This window comes from Terrapene carolina, unplaced genomic scaffold, assembly GCF_002925995.2.
Source record: "Terrapene carolina triunguis isolate 2854851 unplaced genomic scaffold, T_m_triunguis-2.0 Scaffold838, whole genome shotgun sequence".
Lineage (NCBI taxonomy): Eukaryota > Metazoa > Chordata > Testudines > Emydidae > Terrapene > Terrapene triunguis.
Window position 1 is genome coordinate 11,116,592 of NW_020665189.1, and position 18,876 is coordinate 11,135,467.

The 18,876-nt window shown below is 38.0% G+C and overlaps 1 protein-coding gene across 1 annotated transcript in view; it reads left to right on the top strand.

Annotated features, from left to right (window-relative positions):
* The window catches only part of SLIT3 (slit guidance ligand 3), a 760,437-nt gene that overhangs the window by 86,573 nt on the left and 654,988 nt on the right, over positions 1-18,876 (top strand). The window contains exon 4 of the mRNA XM_026660830.2: positions 4,386-4,457. Within this exon, the coding sequence (XP_026516615.1) occupies positions 4,386-4,457 (72 nt within the window). The remainder of the gene's footprint in view (positions 1-4,385; positions 4,458-18,876) is intronic.

Sequence of the window (18,876 nt, forward strand, 5' to 3'; positions counted from 1 at the left end):
GAGTCAGGGGAGGAGCAGAGCAGCTGGAGCCCGGGAGGGGAAGTGCCTGGCCGGTATTTTTCCCGGACATGTTCGGCTTTTTGGCAATTCCCCCCGGACGGGGGTTTGATTACCAAAAAGCCGGACATGTCCGGGAAAAACCGGACGTATGGTAACCCTAAGTTTCTGAACAGAAGCTGAAAGGAATGGAGCTGCAGGATAAATTTCCTCTGATTCCTAGCAGTTGTCACTCAAAATCAGAGCTGAAGCATGTTGGTGGAGCAATTTTGGGAAGGCTGTGCTTCTATTACCCTTGCTTTGACTGTTCCAGGGATAAACAGTACTCCAGTCCCTGGAGTTGCTAATCTGAGGATTTTTGCACAAACTACATTTTTCATGTACTCTTGTACTTCCTTAAAACTCAAGTAAAATCTAGCAATGTTTTAGATAGAAGAAACATTTATAACAAAACACCATTCTTTAACCATTATCAGCAGCAATGATATATTCGAATTCACATAAATATTGAGACAGAGTTCATGAAAAAAGCTCAGTATGTGGCTCAATCAGTCCCACTGTCCTCAGAAGCTAAGTAAATAGACTGATCATACACTGTACCCCACTGAATGAAGTTGAGTGGAGGACCCTCCATTGAAAGCCTTCATGTTAGCTCCCAGATATTAAAGTCAGAGGAGAGAACACAGTGAGAGAGAGATGCAAATTGACTCTGAATTTAAAGATATTAACCTTTTTAATGAAATGAAAGGAAAAATGGCTAGTAAACATTTCAGTCTGAAGGGTTGCTAACAGAATATAGACTACTGAAGCGTGGAAAAGAGAAGAAATTTGTGCAACTGTAGTTGAAACGTCAGAAGGCTGAGATTTTCAGTTTGGCTCTGAGATATGCATCCAGATTGTTGCAACCTAGACCTAAATATATTTTGGTTACAGTAAATTTCAGGTAGTTAAAACCCAGAAACAATTATTAAAGAAATCCCTAGTCCTGTTCAAAAGGGAATAATAGATTACTAAACAGTTTCTGGAAGGCAGGGACCTATGCAGTAGCAAAGTAGGAAGATTCACTATGGAAAGTTGAGGTTTCTGGGTTCTAGTCTTGTTCTTGAATTAGTAGGAGTAAAAACATACTAAATGGACATATATAGGTGGGTAGCCAAGTTACAGCAGTACATTGTGGTGTAACTTTTTGCGAAAATGACATATGTTCCTTAAACAGTATTGTTTCAAATGCTTGTCAATGTCAGAAAAGACTGCCCACCATAGTCATTTGTCAGCAACAATGCACATTGGACCTGTCTGTTTAACTTTATCATAGAATCATAGAAGATTAGGGTTGGAAGAGACCTCAGGAAGTCATCTAGTCCAACCCCCTGCTCAAAGCAGGACCAACCCCAACTTAATCATCCCAGCCAGGGCTTTGACAAGCCTGACCTTAAAAACCTCTAAGGATGGAGATTCCAGCACCTCCCTAGGTAACCCATTCCAGTGCTTCATCATCCTCTTACTCACATGTCTATGAATGATTCAGCTTTTTGCAGGCCAACGCCATTGTTTACGTGTTAGTTTGAACGTTCCCAGGAAAGCTCAGATGTGGATTGGCGTCTCCCAAAGTCCATTGTTAGTTAAGTACTCCCAATTACTTGAATAACCCTTTCCCACTATGTTTACCAAATCTGTCTTATATACTTCCTACAGCAAACATTTTAAATACAAGTGTAGAGCCAATGTTCATAACTTCAGATATAAAAATGATACATGCATACAAATAGCATGAATATATTCAGTAGATCATAACCTTTGCAAAGATATGTTACATGGCATATCTAGCATAAAACGTATTCAAGTTATGTCATATTTACACTCATAAGCATATTTCTATAAAGCATTATGGGGTGGAACATCACATTGAGTAAAAACAGATGGAAGTGAGCCGAAAGTTACCAGAGTCTTGACTACATAAAGTATCAGTCAATCAGCATATTCCAAAAACCAACTTCCTTACAGTGATGTTCTTTCCATAGAATTGCCTTTGGTAAATAGTATAATCATTGATAAAGTTAAAATAGTGGTGTCGAAGTGCTGGTCCCGGAAGAAGCACCCATGATGACAAATCTATCTAAAGGAAATTAGAAAGGTATGCAAAATGCCCTCAAAGGTATTAAGATACTTAGGTTTTCTTCTTCTGTTAACTGACAGATGTAATAACTAGCATGGATACGTATTTGTGGTATGAAATGTGGCATTGTCAACGCCTTTCCACACAAAGGAACCAAAAGTGAAAATCGCACCACTGCAATGATTCGATCTCTGGGGGTGGAAGGTGAGGGCGGTTATTAACCAGTAGGTATAAAAAGAGCAGAAGGATGAGGAAGATTGGTCCCAAAACTGGCCAGGTCAAACTACTATTAAGAAAAATGCTATGAGCTCTTGGATAGTTGCAGATAACAGCATCTCAGCTTGAAATCTGCATGAATCTTAATTTATCTACCAGATAATGTATTTTAGAGTATTTTTTCATTAGGTACCTTATATAACTTCTTTTAGATGTGGTCTACACAGATTTCACTTCAACTTCAGCAAAACAAGAACAACTTGATGGTTAAGTTAGTCAAAGCTAGTTAATGCTAGAAGTGACAGAAACTATCCACACCCTGTTTGGCTATGTGCTATCAAAAAATAATTGCTTTCCGTATAGTTCATTCTGCTAGTCATTTTCAGACTTAGAATCCCCCATCTGCTGACTAAACCTGTTCTGTGGCTTTTGATAGTCTTTCATTTATTGCTGTGTTTAGTCATTAAATGTACTTGCCTAGAAAACTAACTTGGGTATTTGTTACTGAAATGTACTGGAAGGTGAACCAATTTTATAACTTGTTTGCATTAGGTATGTCCTTAATTTTGAGTATGTCTGACTGTATGCAAATCTTCCAAACCCAACCTTGTCTGTTCTTGATATCAGGAAGAGAAGAACATATATGCTTGCCTTTTTCCATTGTTGCTGGATTTATTCATATGGTAGCCATATGAAAACTCCAGCCTTCCAGTCCCAGTGACCTTAGACTGATCCCTAAGGAAGAGCTTTCAGGCCAAAATGGTGGAGGCCTGTAATGTGAATAAATCCAGAAAGGCATGGAAAATGAAATGAAGTACTCAGCATCCAAGAAAATTAGAAACCAGGAATTGGAGGCTAAGCATCAGTATTTCTCTTAAAGAGCCCATGTGGCTTTTGGGAGCAGAACCCTAGTAACCACCATCATATCATGGAACCAGACTCATTACTACTGTTATAAACATTCAGGGCAGATTAGCCAAATGCTGCGTGTTGTTTTTTTAAGCTATAGAGATACACAAAACAGAACTATTCTGTGGGAGACTGGAGCCAGATATTTAGTTTTAGCTTTGAATGTCTTTTCTGTGAGTTCAGGTCAATTGTTACATTTAAGCAACATTTACTGAGCTTGTGAATGAACAGATGTCTGTTTCTGCTGTACATTGCAGTATTTAACTTGTGTTTCTAAAGTGGGTTGCTTTGTCTACATTAAGATGATTTCAGTTTTGCATGACTGTTATAAAGATAATTTTTACTTCGGGATGATAGATACTTTTGTAGTTGATGGAGGGCAGGATGGGCAATAAACTTTTTCCAGCTAGCAGGATGTGTTAGTGAGTTAGTGCAAAAGTTGGTCAAATTAATATATTAAAATTAACTCGCAAATAAATATTAAAACAGGTCCCCAAAAAGTAATTTTAGGAGATACTTTAAGTAAAATAGGTTGCATTTCCAATCACAGAAGCCTTTGCAAGGATGCAGTAATCCCATTAAAAGTGTGTTTTCATACTTTTCACAATAGTGCTCAGATTTCCAAAGTTAATGTTTAATATACAATTTTTTAAAACAAAAATTAACGTGACCATGTACAGTAGACCCAATAGGCAATCTGGAAATAATTCCAGGATGGTTGGGATATTTAACTTATTGTTGCCTACATGTTTAGAAAGAAAGATGAAAACCAGATACCTTCTGCAAATATCTTCAAAGCACTGAAAACTCAACATGGGAGCCATGCGATTTGTATGTTAGTAAGCATCCAATACAACTCTAGCATGCAGATACACTCATACACACTATAGCATTCTGACTTAATATTTGCTTTCTCTATCTTTTTTTTCAAGGAGCTGGCCAGGTGGTCTACACATGGCATGATGTACTGACCCTGTGTATTAATAATGTACACAAAGGCTCCTACATTCTATACTAGTTTAATACCATGGCTTTTCACATCCTTTAATGGGAGTTCAATGTGTTGTGGAAGATGGAATAGGCTCCTGAGTATGAAAATTATTCTAATGCATTTTTTGCGTTAACTGTATTCTCTTTATTTATTTAGGCGTCTGAACAAGAATAAATTACAGGTTTTACCCGAGCTGCTTTTCCAGAACACGCTGAAGTTAACCAGATTGTAAGTACAGTTTACTTTTATTGTGTATGTGCCTTGATTCATTATGTGGATAGTGCATTTGCTATGATATTTTGGTTAGGTACTTTAGTGACATTTATGATACATCTAGATTTCCGTAGTTTCATGAGGACATTTTACCATTATGTTATGGTAGTTATGTACTAGAAAATAAATACATACATGAAAGAAACCACAAATTTTCTTTCCCTGTTTCATAGCTGAAGTAGATTCAAAATAATGACTTCAGAGTTAATATAGTTAAAACTCCCTGTGTAGAGTTGCAGGATTAGTGCAGAAGTGGCCACTTTTCCCTTTCATTGTAGTAAGCTGTCCACAGAGAAATAGTTGATTTTTGTGCTATTTAAGATAGGCATGTTGGCATAAAATGGTTTGTCACGACTCGCTGTTAATTAAAGACATGTTGTTTTAACTGAGCCAATGTTCAGAGACAGTTAAGGCTGGAACAATGGCTCCTACTGTTTGAAGAATGGGGCAAATGTAATGCTTTCCATCTCCATGGGCACTGAAGATGTTATTAGATTGGCATTGGAGCCAACTTGCACATCAGAAGAATAACAGAGATAAGCTGGCTGGTGATATATTTTTCTCAGTCTACTCAGTGGAGTAGAATCATATGATGATGACCATGAATAATGCCTCCCCCCTCCCAGTTTTTGATGCAAGGAAGAGGAATTAATAGTTCTTTTACATGCAGAGGGTAAGGTTGTACAGATACCACCAAGATTAGAATGTGAGGTCTGTAGTAAGCAGAAGGCAAAGTGTCTTTAGAACAGTTTGCTGAAACCTGGAAAATTAACTTCTCAAAAAAACCAAACCAAAACAAAACCCCGCAAGTGAATCAGAAGAGAAGTTACGTGGTCAACCTCTTTTAAAGTTTGGCCATCTAGATTTATAGGAGGCTGGTTAGTAAGATTTATGATCTGGCTAGTGAAATTGTAAAGTTACTACAGGGTGAATAAAAAGTTGCTACATTGTTGTGGGGTTTTGATAATTGTGTTTTAATACCTCTTTATGCAATCAAACTATCCATTTAGGCAATGTAATAAATTTTTCTTCCTGTGGAAATGTGAAACACATGGCAACGTTGAAGCTAAATTTGGGAACCAATTCACTATTTTAAAAATAGACTCTTTGTCCAAGTTTTAAAGTGAAAGAATTGGGTAATGTTCAGCCAGGAGCAGTCCTGATACCATTGTGGAGACCTATTTTCACATATTAAACTCCTTCGTGTTGTCAGAATTTCATTGTGAAGAACTTCGTGTGTAACTCTTGGAGCTTCTGATCAGCAGCACAGTTCTGGAGACACAACCTCATAAGCCATACCTGTCTTTTACTTTCAAAATCAGACTCTCAAGTACCACTGTGACACACCTGCTCTTGGAATATGTTAGCCTTGCTGCAGCTTTTAATGCCCTGGAAATATTCATTACGTGGACTTTCTAGGACTGAGTGGTATTTGATTGAGTTTTCTAAGATCCTTAGTGCAAGTTTATGTAATTTCCACATGTTGAAAATGCTCTTTAGTCAAAACTGCACACTGCTATATACCTTGTTGATAGGGCAGTTGGCCTCCACCACACCCCATTTAAACCATTCTCCTAAAGTTTTTGGGTTGTTTTGTTTTATAAGCAAGTGCCAGCACTCGTTAAAATAAAATTATGCAAAGCTAATCTGTATGTAATAACGTAATCTCTATTAAGGTTTCCTCTTCCATAGGTAGCTATCAGACTCTCTGTGATTATCAATAGATTTAAAGCAGCTTCTGCAGTTCAGCATGTTGATACACAAGTACAGTGATCATATCCCGATTTGATAATGCACAAGACCTCCTTCCATTATGCGTTTAAGATTCCTACAGTAAAACAATGGTATAGTATAATAATCTAGTTTAGTATTTCCGTAATCTCAGTTAGTAGTTATCTGCAGCATCTATGGAAAGGTTTTATATATGCCAGTACAAATCTCCATGTATCACTCCTATGAAGATATTCCTTAATATAAAGTGGTGCACCTAATCAAAGTGCAAGTAGTCAGGTATTTTGATATGAAATATATTCAAAAGTATGTTCCTTTAATTATTCAGATAATCAAGCTGTTTACCGTCCTTGAAAACTAGGATAATAGTTGTGCTTTTATAAAGCTTATGGGGTAATTATTTAAGAGGTCTAGTTGAGTATGAATTTGACACTTCTATAGTGATTCCCCTCAGAATGTTTTATAAATGTTAGTGAATAAAGAGTCTCATCAGTCCAGTGAGTTATGCAGGTGTGATCCCAGGGTCTCAGTCATTGGTAGTAGTTGGGATCTATCCCCTCATACTGTGCTTAGCCAGAAAGCAGTCTTTTCTCTTAAAGGTACAAGCATTACATTGAAATAATGTTTAAAGTGAAACATGTACCCTAGATACAGTAACAATTTATCATTATTGCTGCTTCCAAAAGTAATAGGCCAGTTTTGCTACACGCGTTTCAGTGGTGCAGGAATAACCAGAGCAGCAACCTAACCATTGAGATGCATGTGGATGAAAGATTTTTTTTTTTTTTTTTTTACCCCTTTTCTACTTAAGGAAACCGGACAGCTAACACTGGTATCTGATTTTTGCACAACTGCTCTGAATCTACCCACAGTAAAATTCAGAGGTGCTTTTTCTCACTTTCCTGCTGTGAGCTAAATTCACTGGAGTCCAGCAAAACTAATCAATTTCACTTGCAATAGGTCTCTGGGTAAAACACTTCAGTGAAGAGGGCATGGCTCTGACATTCTTTTTTAGGGCTGGCATGAACTTACAAGAAAAGAGAACAATTAAAACAGCAAGGAAGGGGAATAACAGAAGTGAGGCAAAAATGAAGCGGGAATAGGAGTAAGAGTGACAAGACTTCAATGGAGCTCAGACAAAAAGAGAAGAAAATAAAGGGAGATGGAAGAAAAAGGGAAAGATGATAATACTGGTTCAGTTTTCTATCTATCTTTTTAGTTATGCACAGTACTCAAACATGTATTGTGTGGGCTGCCACAGTTTGACACAGGTTAGCCCACTGGACTGCCAAATCACTTTGCTCATCCTCTTGGTAGAAGTTAGAACATAGACAACCTGCTAGATTTGTGGCCAGGTGAGTTACTAGTTCAGCTCACCATAATCAATCCATGCCTGTAACTCTAAATTACATAACAGTAGGGCTAAGATGGTCTGTAGCATATAAGGTTGCAGCGCTTCTGTTTAAATATACAAACCACACACATTCATGAAAGCCCAATCATTGTATATCAGCTGCTTATTTCAAACACACACAGACACACAGCAGGTTTTTGGACCCTAAGAAAAGGTATGACAAGCCATCCAACTCAACTTTACCGAAAAAATACAAAAAACCCAGCTGGGTGATAACTCCATGAGAGTTGGCAATTTGATCTTATTTATTAACACTGGTGTTGGTAGCAACTGCGATTGATGGCAGGTGTCACAAGATGGTCCAATCTGGTGAACACTTGGCATACTTCTTATTACCCTGGCTAGTTCGACAGATACATGAAAGTGTTTGTTTTCAGAATTGGTCACAGAGGTTGTAAAATAAATTTAAATTACTTTTGTTCCACAAATCATGACTGCCTGGAACTGTTCCTGTCTGAGTTGAAATGTTGCCTGTTAGTTTCCTGTAGGACTAAAGTTGTGTGCGTTTATATTTTTTTATTTCAACAGAACCTCTTCAAGTTTTGTTTGAGCTATAGGAAACTTGGAGGGCAGAGGGGAGTTAAAATTCTTTCCAGTGTTGATATGCATATTAAAGACTGCATATTAAAGCAAACATGTCTGAAATAGCAGACTTCAGAGCTGGAAAAGATGCATACCTCTGCCATACCCTTTAATTTGCTTGGCTTGAGAGGAGAAAACTGGTGATGATTTTAAAAGTTCATTCACCATGTGTTGGGATGCGTATTGGCAAACCAGAAGCTGCTTACCTGCAGTAATCAATAACCTCATCCTTCAGAGGAGCTGAGAAATAATTTCAGGTCTTGAGAACTATTACTCCTTCCTTTCTGGCCATTTTTTTCTATTAACTCATGTATATTTAGACAGACTTTACTGGCTATTATGGACTAAATGTAGGAAAGCAGTTAAATTCATTGATGTAACACTTGCAACTGCTTTAAAAAAATAGTGTTTCTGCTAAATACTTGGACCCTTACATTTCTTCCTCCGAAATAAAGGAAGTATGGGCACCTTCTTTTATACAAATGATGACAATAAAGCCTGAGTAAATGCTTATCTGTGGCCCCTCCTTTACTGCAGATGGCAGATGAAATATCTAATAATCTGGTGCTTTCTTCTAGCTCTACAATTCTCAAACTGGAAAGAAAGCAATTAACACTTATCTCAAACCACATTTCACCTCTAAAAATCAAAGGTCATTAAACTTCAGCTCCAGGGAAATTTCAGGTTACTTTTCAAGCTGGGCTCTGTGCTTCATTACCAATCAGATGCTTGCAACTTTTTGTAAGTTTAATAAGACGTACTATTTTTTTTAGTGAAAGATAGTGTACACAGCTTTCCAGTTAGTCTAAGAGAGGTCTTTCCCAGTCTTTAAAACAGCTTTTGTGCTATGTGAAGACTATTTAAAAATACATAAACCCTTCCCCACTAATTCTATTATGGTGTTATAAAACTTCAGAGGCAAATAACATTTGAGCTTTGATCTAAAGACAAGATTCATTTTGGATCCTAGAAATCTGTAAGATATTTTTGGTTTCTGAGAGCTTCTTTTTACTGTTGGCCTTAGCCCGATGTAATCATGTGCTGACTGAACACTCACAGCTCCCATTGACTTCAGCTGGAGTTTGGGGTACTAGCACTTCTGAAAATCAGACCTAATATATGTAGCCCACAAGTAGGCAGTACCTGATGTTGTGTTTACTGGGCCTCAGTTTCGATGTGAGGGTGCTTACTTTCTGTAAGAATATTCATGCACAGTGAAATACATGTTTCAACACATATTATATATTTAATCATTTTTGATGTGATGAGCAGAATTTTTTGGTCAAGAAGTTACCGACAGATTTAGCTTTGTCTTACACATATAGATATTCTGTAATACTTTGTTAATTTCAATTAATATTTAGTTAGCTGTTCTTATTCCTCCTCCAGCTTTACTGGTGAAATATTCATTCTCAATCTATAGTTGTTTACCATTCTTTCCAGATCCAGCATATTTCTTGGATTAATGTTTGTATTCAACAGGAAGAGTTCAAGACTAAAACATGAATCTTAAATTCAATGAAAAAAGCTATTTCATGTATGTATATAAAATTTCAACATTGATTTTCAATTACTTATTGCATGGAAGGAAGAGCTTTAGACTCTTCTTATTTAGATCCCTCCTCAAAAGCAAGCGCATCTGAGGTGATGAGCCTTGTTTGATGGGGAAACTTGCTTTGTTTACTTTTTTCCAAATATTAGTTAATAATAAAAACTTTGCAATTTTTCTTCTGTTCTGTGCTAGAAGCTATATCATGAAGTGGTGTCTTCTTCCTCTTCTAAATCATTGTCTCAACGAATCTCACTGATCTATTTTTGACTGTAAAACCATCAGGTAAAGGAACTTGGCTTGCTATTTACCTTGAAATGCCGTGCTCAGCTGCGGCACTAATAAGTAATTAATGTAAGATGAAGAACCAGTCATTAACTGATAAGCTTTCTAAAATGAGCAGGTGCCCTCTACGAGGTGGAATGGTAGAGAACAAACTATGATTTTACAGTACCTCAGAATTAGAATATGCTTGTAATTTTTATGATTATTCACAGGCTTCTTTGTCACATCTGGTTGACATTACCACAGGAATATATAGAGGAATAAACTTTCAAGTGGAATGTGAAACATCCCACAAAATGAGTTTCTCATAGACTGGTGCATAAAACATATGGAGCCTTTTGCTTTGGAAGGTGGGGCTTTGGAACTTATGGATTTAATATTTGGTTTATCTTAGAAGATAAGAGTTTTAAGGTAATGCTCATGATAAATGGTCCCATGATCAGCTGCACAGGTGTGCATAATTGTCATTCTTCTGTTGTCTTGATTGCCTAGGTCTTAATCTAAACCCTGTCTCCCAACTAATTTCATATCTAACATAAATACCTTTATTGGAATCATTGTTAAAGTTAATGGTCAAATTCCTTGGATTGGTGCATAGGTACGTAGGGGGAGGGCACCTTACTAAATCCAGAAGTCAAAGTAACTGAGGTGGCAACCAGACAAATCCAGAGGTTGAGCCTATTAGTAGTTAACAAATGGATAACAAAAATAATGTTAAACTTAAAAATATGTTGCAAACTGAGGTGTGCATATGCAAAAAACAAACACAAAAGCCTATTTAACAACTGTAAAAACAAGCTTTGATTTGTAATTATATTGAATTTTTTAACATGAGAAGCCAGAACCTAAATTCCATCAGTTTTTAAAAAAGCCTTTTTTGTGGGTTGCCTGTAAGGGGATAGTTTCTACACCCAGTATGCTTTGGTGACTTCTGGAGATGGTCATGGCACTTACGTTTTTGTACGAAGAACACAACATAAACATATTCAATTGTGACACATTTTAAATGACCAAGGCCAACCCAAAGCACTTCACTGGAAGTAATATGCCTTAGAAGAAAACTATTTTTAAAAAGCTAACCTGAATGAGCTCAAATGATTGGTTAGATTTCTGAATTCACAATTGATTGTGGTCAGAAGAGTGTCTGTTAGGTTCTGTCACCCATAGTAGCTTGTCAGTTCACAAAGCCAGCGAGGTTCTGAAAAATGGATGGACCAGATTAGATAAGATTGAGAAGGTCTGGAATATATGAAGACAGTAGATTGCCAACAGCCTTGGAGCATGTTTACACTACACTCAAACACCCCTGGCTGGCCTGGGTCAGCCGATGGGCTTGCAGGGTTCGGTCTGCAGGGCTAATAAATTGCAGTGTAGACATTTGGGCTTGGGCTTGGGCTGGAGCCTGGGCTCTGGGACTTGGTGAAGGAGGAGGGTCCCAAAACTCAGGTTCTAGCCTGAGTCCGAACATCTACAGTGCAACTTTATAGCCCCACAGCCTGAGCCCTGTGAGCCTGAATCAGCTGACCTGGGCCAGCCATTTGTGTGTTATTACAGTGTAGACATAACCTTAAAATACAGAGATCTTGAAATTTTAAAATGCAGCCTGGCAGCAGAGAGCTTCTATAATTGTGAAATACATTGGTCCAGGTAAAACTTATGCCTGACTAAGTACTTATAGCACCTTTTTAAAATCAAAGGCTTGTAAAGCATTGCAAGTAATCGAGCACCAATATTTTGTCGTTTCCACTTGTAAATTGTACTTTTGGAGAGAGAAGACATGCAGGTAAATCACATCAGTTGGAAAATTAATACTGTAAATCCAGTTCCTTTGTGTTTGAGAAGAGAGACCAGATCTAATTTTAATTCAAAAAGTTGTCAGATACTAATGGGTAGAGGTTACTGAATATAACATCATATAGTCTGTAACATGCTCCAAATATTTGTAGCTAAAGGGAATTTGCCAACCAAGTTGGTCTGTGGGGTGAACACTTCAATTTCTTAGTAAAATCATTAGAACAGTTTGTAGGTAATAGTTCACGATAGTTGGTGAAATAAACCAGGTAAGAACTTTTTGTAACAATAATTAATAAAATCATTGGTCTGAGAATACTATTCTCACATCTATGGTTAATAAGGCCTTAGTTTTTCTGAATGGGAAACCTGTTTTGTTGTTGCCCATGAATGTGTGTATTGAATGTAGTATATCTAGTAAATTCAGTTTATTTGCATTGTAGCAGGCTACATTATCCATTTTGGGCTGTGAAAGTCCTCTCTCAGTATAAGAAAATAGGTTTTGTTCAGAATATATGTGCTGTTTCCTTTCCTGTTGAATCAAGGCCTTAGAGCTTCAGTCATTAACATCATATGTTAGTTACAAGACGTATTGTCCTTTCCCCTCCCTCCCCCGCAACAAGCAAGCAGCTCCAACTGTAAATCACCCAACTGTAAACTAATGCATTCCATTGAGGTTTCACTGTGGTAGCAATAATAGTTGGTACTTACATTATGCTTTCCATTCGAAGAGCACCATACAAACATTAATTAGCCCCCAAAATAGATGTGAAGGTGGGATAAGAGCACTATCTCCATTTTTTTTTATAGAGGGGGAAGAAAACAGAAGATGAATATTGGACTAAGACACACAGTTAATTGCAAAAATGAGATTAGAGCCTGTGCTCAATCCACTAGACCATGCTGTTCCTCTGTGTTATTATGTGGAAGGCGTGAGAGAAATTAAACTGGCACCAATCCCACCCAAGAAATGATGCTTTTATAACAATGAGGGGAACCTTACAGCCTTCATTCACTTATACTAATTTATTCCAGCTTTGGTTGTAATTCAGATCTGTGTTAGTATTTATCTTGTTGATATTTATCATTAAAAGTGCTGACAGTGCTTAATAAAACAATAATTTTTCTTTCATACAAATTGTAAAGTGAGAACTTGCCAAGTATATAATAGATTATTCCAGTGTGGGGAAAACTGACTTCACCTTCCAATCAAAATTCCCCAGTGTTCTGAATGCTGTTCAGAATGCCCTTCAACAAATGATATTGTGGAATCCAGGAGAGTTGTTTGACTATTATGTATGAATTTAACACCTCTTTAAATCAAAAAATCTTCAGAGCTTTGCGAACATTAAATACAATTTGTAACAGGTCTGTGAAGCTTTTACAAAAGGGAAAGAGACAAAAGTTTAACTATGAAAATTCTCCCATCCAGAAGAAATGTCTGCTTTTTTATTATGGGGTTGTTTGCTTACTCTGTATAAAGTTATTAGCAAATGGAAACAATTTCCTCAAAGATTATAAATTGAGTTTGTGCGCTGTATTACAAATCTCCTCTATTAAGTGTCTAGTCTCGGATGAGATAAGCAGCACATTAATGCTAGCTAATACAAGCATAATGCATAGCAGGGTATAAAAAGACTTGAACAAGTGAGCATATGTGATTAGACTTGTTAATATGTCAAGGAAAAACTGAGAAGCTTGGATTTCTTTTTGACCTTCATTAACCTCCATTTTCTCTACTATTCCTTGTCCACACGTAAAAATCAGACCTAAACATATAGTAAGTATTTTCTGAAGACCTTTCAGAAATACTCTTTTTGGAGTGTTCCTAGTCTTGAGCCTGCAAAAGGTATGCACTGCTACATTAAAAGGACCCGAAAATAAGAGTTGATAATGGAAATGGTGACAAAGCCTGATGGTTGTGATCACAAATGTGTGATCTGTTAGGGGTCCAGAAACTTCAACAGAATCATGTTGATGAATTTACAACAGGTACTTAGAAGTTCAAAACAACTGTTTAACTGTCATAGTCTGACTTTTTATTTAATGTATATGTTTTAATCTTCAGAATTTCTTTTCCTTCTGGTGAACTTGGTTGTGTATCTGATGTGAAGATCTAAGTGTGTTATCCATTCATTATTCTTAGATAAGTAATTTCCAACAGCATTAACTGGATTTACACAGCTGACACTCTGTTTATTGAATGGACAGTGTATCACGCAAAGGTGTGAAAAGTGGAGTTAGCTTCCAGATTCAATGTGCCAAATTCTTCACAGGTGCAACTTAAGGCAGAATTTGGCCCAGTGGGTCAGCGTCTTTTGGTAGGAGTCCACATAAGTGTAATGTGGATTGGATTTTGTCTATGGCTGATGGGTTAACTGTAGTCAGGATACTTCTGAGGCCATTTACCAAACATTGACCTTAAAAGAGACAATATCTAGAACTACAGCCCTTAAATTCCCAATTCCACCTTCATACTTACGCAACTTTAAGCAACTAAAACCTCTCCAGCGCATCATCAGAGATCTACAACCTATCCTGAAAGATGATCCTTTACTCTCACAGATCTTGGGAGACAGACCTGTCCTCGCTTACAGACAACCCCCCAACCTAAAGCAAATACTCACCAGCAACCACACATCACTGAACAAAAACACTGACCCTGGAACCTATCCTTGTAACAAAGCCCGATGCCAACTCTGTCCACATATCTATTCAAGTGACACCATCATAGGGCCTAATCACATCAGCCATACCATCAGGGGCTCGTTCACCTGCACATCTACCAATGTGATATATGCCATCATGTGCCAGCAATGCCCCTCTGCCATGTACATTGGTCAAACTGGACAGTCTCTACGCAAAAGAATTAATGGACACAAATCTGACATCAGGAATCATAATACTCAAAAACCAGTGGGAGAACACTTTAACCTGTCTGGCCATTCTATGACAGACCTGCGGGTGGCTATCTTAAAACAGAAAAACTTCAAAAACAGACTCCAACGAGAGACTGCTGAGCTGGAATTGATATGCAAACTAGACACAATCAACTCAGGGTTAAATAGGGATTGGGAATGGCTGAGCCATTACAAACATTGAATCTATCTCCCCTTGTAAGTACTCTCACACTTGCTTCTTATCAAACTGTCTGTACTGGGCTATCTTGATTATCACTTCAAAAGTTTTTTTTCTCTTACTTAATTGGCCTCTCAGAGTTGGTAAGACAACTCCCACCTGTTCATGCTCTCTGTATGTGTGTATATATATCTCCTCAATGTTTCACTCTATATGCATCCGAAGAAGTGGGTTGTAGCCCACGAAAGCTTATGCTCTAATAAATTTGTTAGTCTCTAAGGTGCCACAAGTACTCCTGTTCTTTTTGCGGATACAGACTAACACGGCTGCTACTCTGAAACTTTAAGAATGAAATCATGACTTTCTGACCTAATCTGGAGACTTTTAGCTAATGAGCATCAGGAGAAGCTGTGTTCAGAACAAGCAACCAGTTCATAAATTCTCTTAATGTCCTCATTTCTTTCTCACTAGATCGAGAATAGATAGAAAAATAGAGATCTCACTCTTGACTTAAAGCTCCAATATCATTTCATGTTAGAGCCTGGCCTTTACAATTCAGCTGTTCAATAAGCTCGAATTACTGGGCATTACCATGACAAAATAGTATGGGCCATAATGGGGTGTTGCTATGGTATTTTCCAGATCCAGTAATTGTAGTTTTAGTGTGTATAGATCACAGCAGGTCTGTTCAGAAGACAGTAAATAATTACAATAAATGTTTGCTGGTCTCTAGGGAGCACTTCTGGTTTGAAAAGATGTACGTTAGGTCAGAGGCACATATTGTAGATTGCTGGGTGACATCTATTCTGTTAATCAAGCTGGAGTCCTTTTATTGCTTGCTTTTTTTGCTCTAGTGGTAAATAGCAGATTTAGCAACATTATGTCTGGAAACGAAGTGGCCTTAACTGCAGAGTCCAATTGTGACTCTCTGTTCACTGCTCTTCCCCAGTGCAGGCAGAGGGCTCGGTTTCTTTTATTTAATTATGAATGATTCATATTTTCTGCACCCGTTAGTAGAAAATGAAAAAGGGAGTGTCAGAAAATAAGTAATTGATTCTCCATCTTAGATTCCAGTCTCTCACTTGTGTGAAGTTAGTTATTTAAAACTACTTTGTGCAGATGTCTTGGTTTCCTGAATGGTAGAGGTGGAGGGAATCAGTGAAGAGGGTGGTACTTTAAGACCTTGCTTGTGGTTTCAGGGCCATGTGTCATGTAAGGGCTGTCTATTGTTAGGTTCTCTACTGATTGGGTCATCCAATTGTGTAAACATTGAAGGCCGTTTGTGGCAAAGGACTGTTCATTTCCAGAAGAAAATATCTCACACCAATAAATGATGCTAGACAGCACTTTGTTGATGTAAGTCACCAGCATTCTTCCATTACAGCTGCAAAACAGGACTTTTTTGTAGGTTCGTTATTTTTGAATACAATAAAATATTCACACTTGTTTTCAGAGAGGCAGCATGTTTTTTGGGTTGGCGTTTGGTATTGGGGTCCAAGAATTCCTGATTTGTAATCCTAATTTATCATTGACTTGCTCTATAGCTTTGCGCATGTTACTCTGTCTCTTGGTTTTCCCATATGTAAAAAAGGATAGCATAGATATATTCAGATTTTCAAAACACTCTAGTATGATAGTATACAGTGCCAGGTTGTATCTGTATGGCTTCAAATAAGAGAGGTTGCTTTCTTATTATCCTCGGTTTAAGCAGAAGTTTCTCATTTAAAAACATTAGAGCCCCTAACTAGTGTGCTGGACAACTAGCCCTGCTATCGAAGGACTGCAGGCTAAGTAGGCTTACTTAGGGTGTATTTTGGTTTTTTTTTTTGCACTTTAGTCTCTCAACATGGGTGGCTCTCCTTCAGTGCCTGTGGTAGAAATGGCCAAATGCCAAAAATCTCAATGCTCAATAACTCTCCTCCCACTTATACATCAACTCCCATCAAGTTATTCCTGTCCCCGAAACGTAGATACATACAGACTGCTTGGAAAATGCTGTGCCTGGCCTGGATCAACAAGCTTAGGCTATTTGGACCAAGATTGAGGAGTTGTGGATGCTGATTGGAAAATAATCTGGCAGAAGTATTCTTTGCAGTAAATTTGACCACATTCTAAATAATGGCATATGAATGTACTTTTGAGGAGATAAAGTATAAAGGCTAAATACTGCAATGCAGTACACACTATTCATCTCTATTTGCAATGTGTACATTCACTCTTGCAGAATAAGCAAAGCATGTAAACCTTTTCTCTTCGGTCTTATATGCAAAGCTGACATTCAGAATCCTTAATTTTCCAAATGTTTTACACAAGGCTTCCAAACAGGGCCGGCGCTTCCATTTAGGCCACCTAGGTGGTCACCTAGGGTGCCAGGATTTGGGGGGGGGCGGCGGGGGGTCCTTCCGCGCTCCGGGTCTTCGGCGGCAATTCTGCGGTGGGCCCTTCACTCACTCCGGGACCCGCCGCCGAAGTGCCCCGAAGACCGGGAGCGTGGAAGGACCCCCCCGCAGCAGAATTGCCGACGACGACCGGGAGTGCGGAAGGACCCCCGCCTAGGGCGCCAAAAACCCTGGCGCCACTCCTGCTTCCAAAATGAAAAATAACATCATAGAGTTCTATGCAGTGTTCAAACATGAACTAAACTAAAATAATGGACTACTGGGACTTCAGTGCAGGTGTATCTGTGCACCCATATGGACCCTCAGTGAAGTCAGTGCACTTCCACATGGGCATAAAGGTCTGCTCACTCAGAACCCATTGTAGGATTTTGGTCCTCAAACCTCTCATCTGGTAATTTTCAGAAATATATGCATTTAAAATACACTGATACTTAAAAGAAAAAAAAGGCTATTATTTGATATGTTACTTGTTATTACATTGTGTTGAAAACAAACACTATGTCCAGATCATCTCAGTTGAGATTGAAGTGGCTAATTTTGCTGAGGTAATATGATGGTTGGGTCCCTAAATTTGTGAAGAATCACTTGCTTAAAATATAGCATCTTTCACATCAGTAAAAAGTGAGAGAGAAAAGTGGCATCTTTATAAACAGATCTAATTAGCTAGGCCTAGGATACCAAGATTCCTCTTGACAGTCTTTAAAGAGCAAAAACAGTAGAACTGATGTTGAACAGACATAAGATTAATGGAAATTAGAGTTATGTAAAATCTGCAAATAAAGTATATGTGTTGACTGGATGTATCAGTGGAGAACTAACTAGCAGGCTTCATAGAAATGACAGGTACTATCAACATTATAGAGCTAAGTATTAAAAGAGAAACTTTACCAACTGCTAAGAAAGTCAAACAACTGTGCCCCTTAATCAAGTGGTTGTGGATTATGGGCCTTTTGTAGTAGGTAAGCTTCCACTGATAGACAGAAATTAATATCATGGAGTGGATTATGGTGTAATTTTGTTTATTTACACTGTTTGCATATTCTTATATACAACATGTTTAATTTATGCTTAAACCAACCAAGGTAGACCCAACCATACACAGGTTATGTTCAGCAGCCATCAAGAAAAGCTGTTTTCACCACTATTGCTCTGTCTCATACGGTCCTCCCAAATGCCACTAAAGCTTCCCGTCTTGGCTGACCTATCACACTCCAGTCTGGAAACAGAGCAGTAACAGCAGCAGATTTATCACATTGCTCTCTGCTGACCTATTATTGCTCAGCAGATTCATCATGCTATTTTATAAAACAATAAAGAGGAAAAGCAAAGTGTGTCAGCCAGTCATGCAGCTTGTTTCCAGTTTTGAATTCCTTCTCACTAGCAGCTTTAGCTTGGGACTAGAGTTTAGTGAGTCAACCAGGCCACTCAATGAAAATGTTAGGCAATGGTTTAGCACCTAAATGGCTAAGGAGTGTGTATTGTGGCCCAGATTACTGTTTAGGATGTTTATATTTAATTTCTTTGCTTTGGAAAACTAATTTCAGC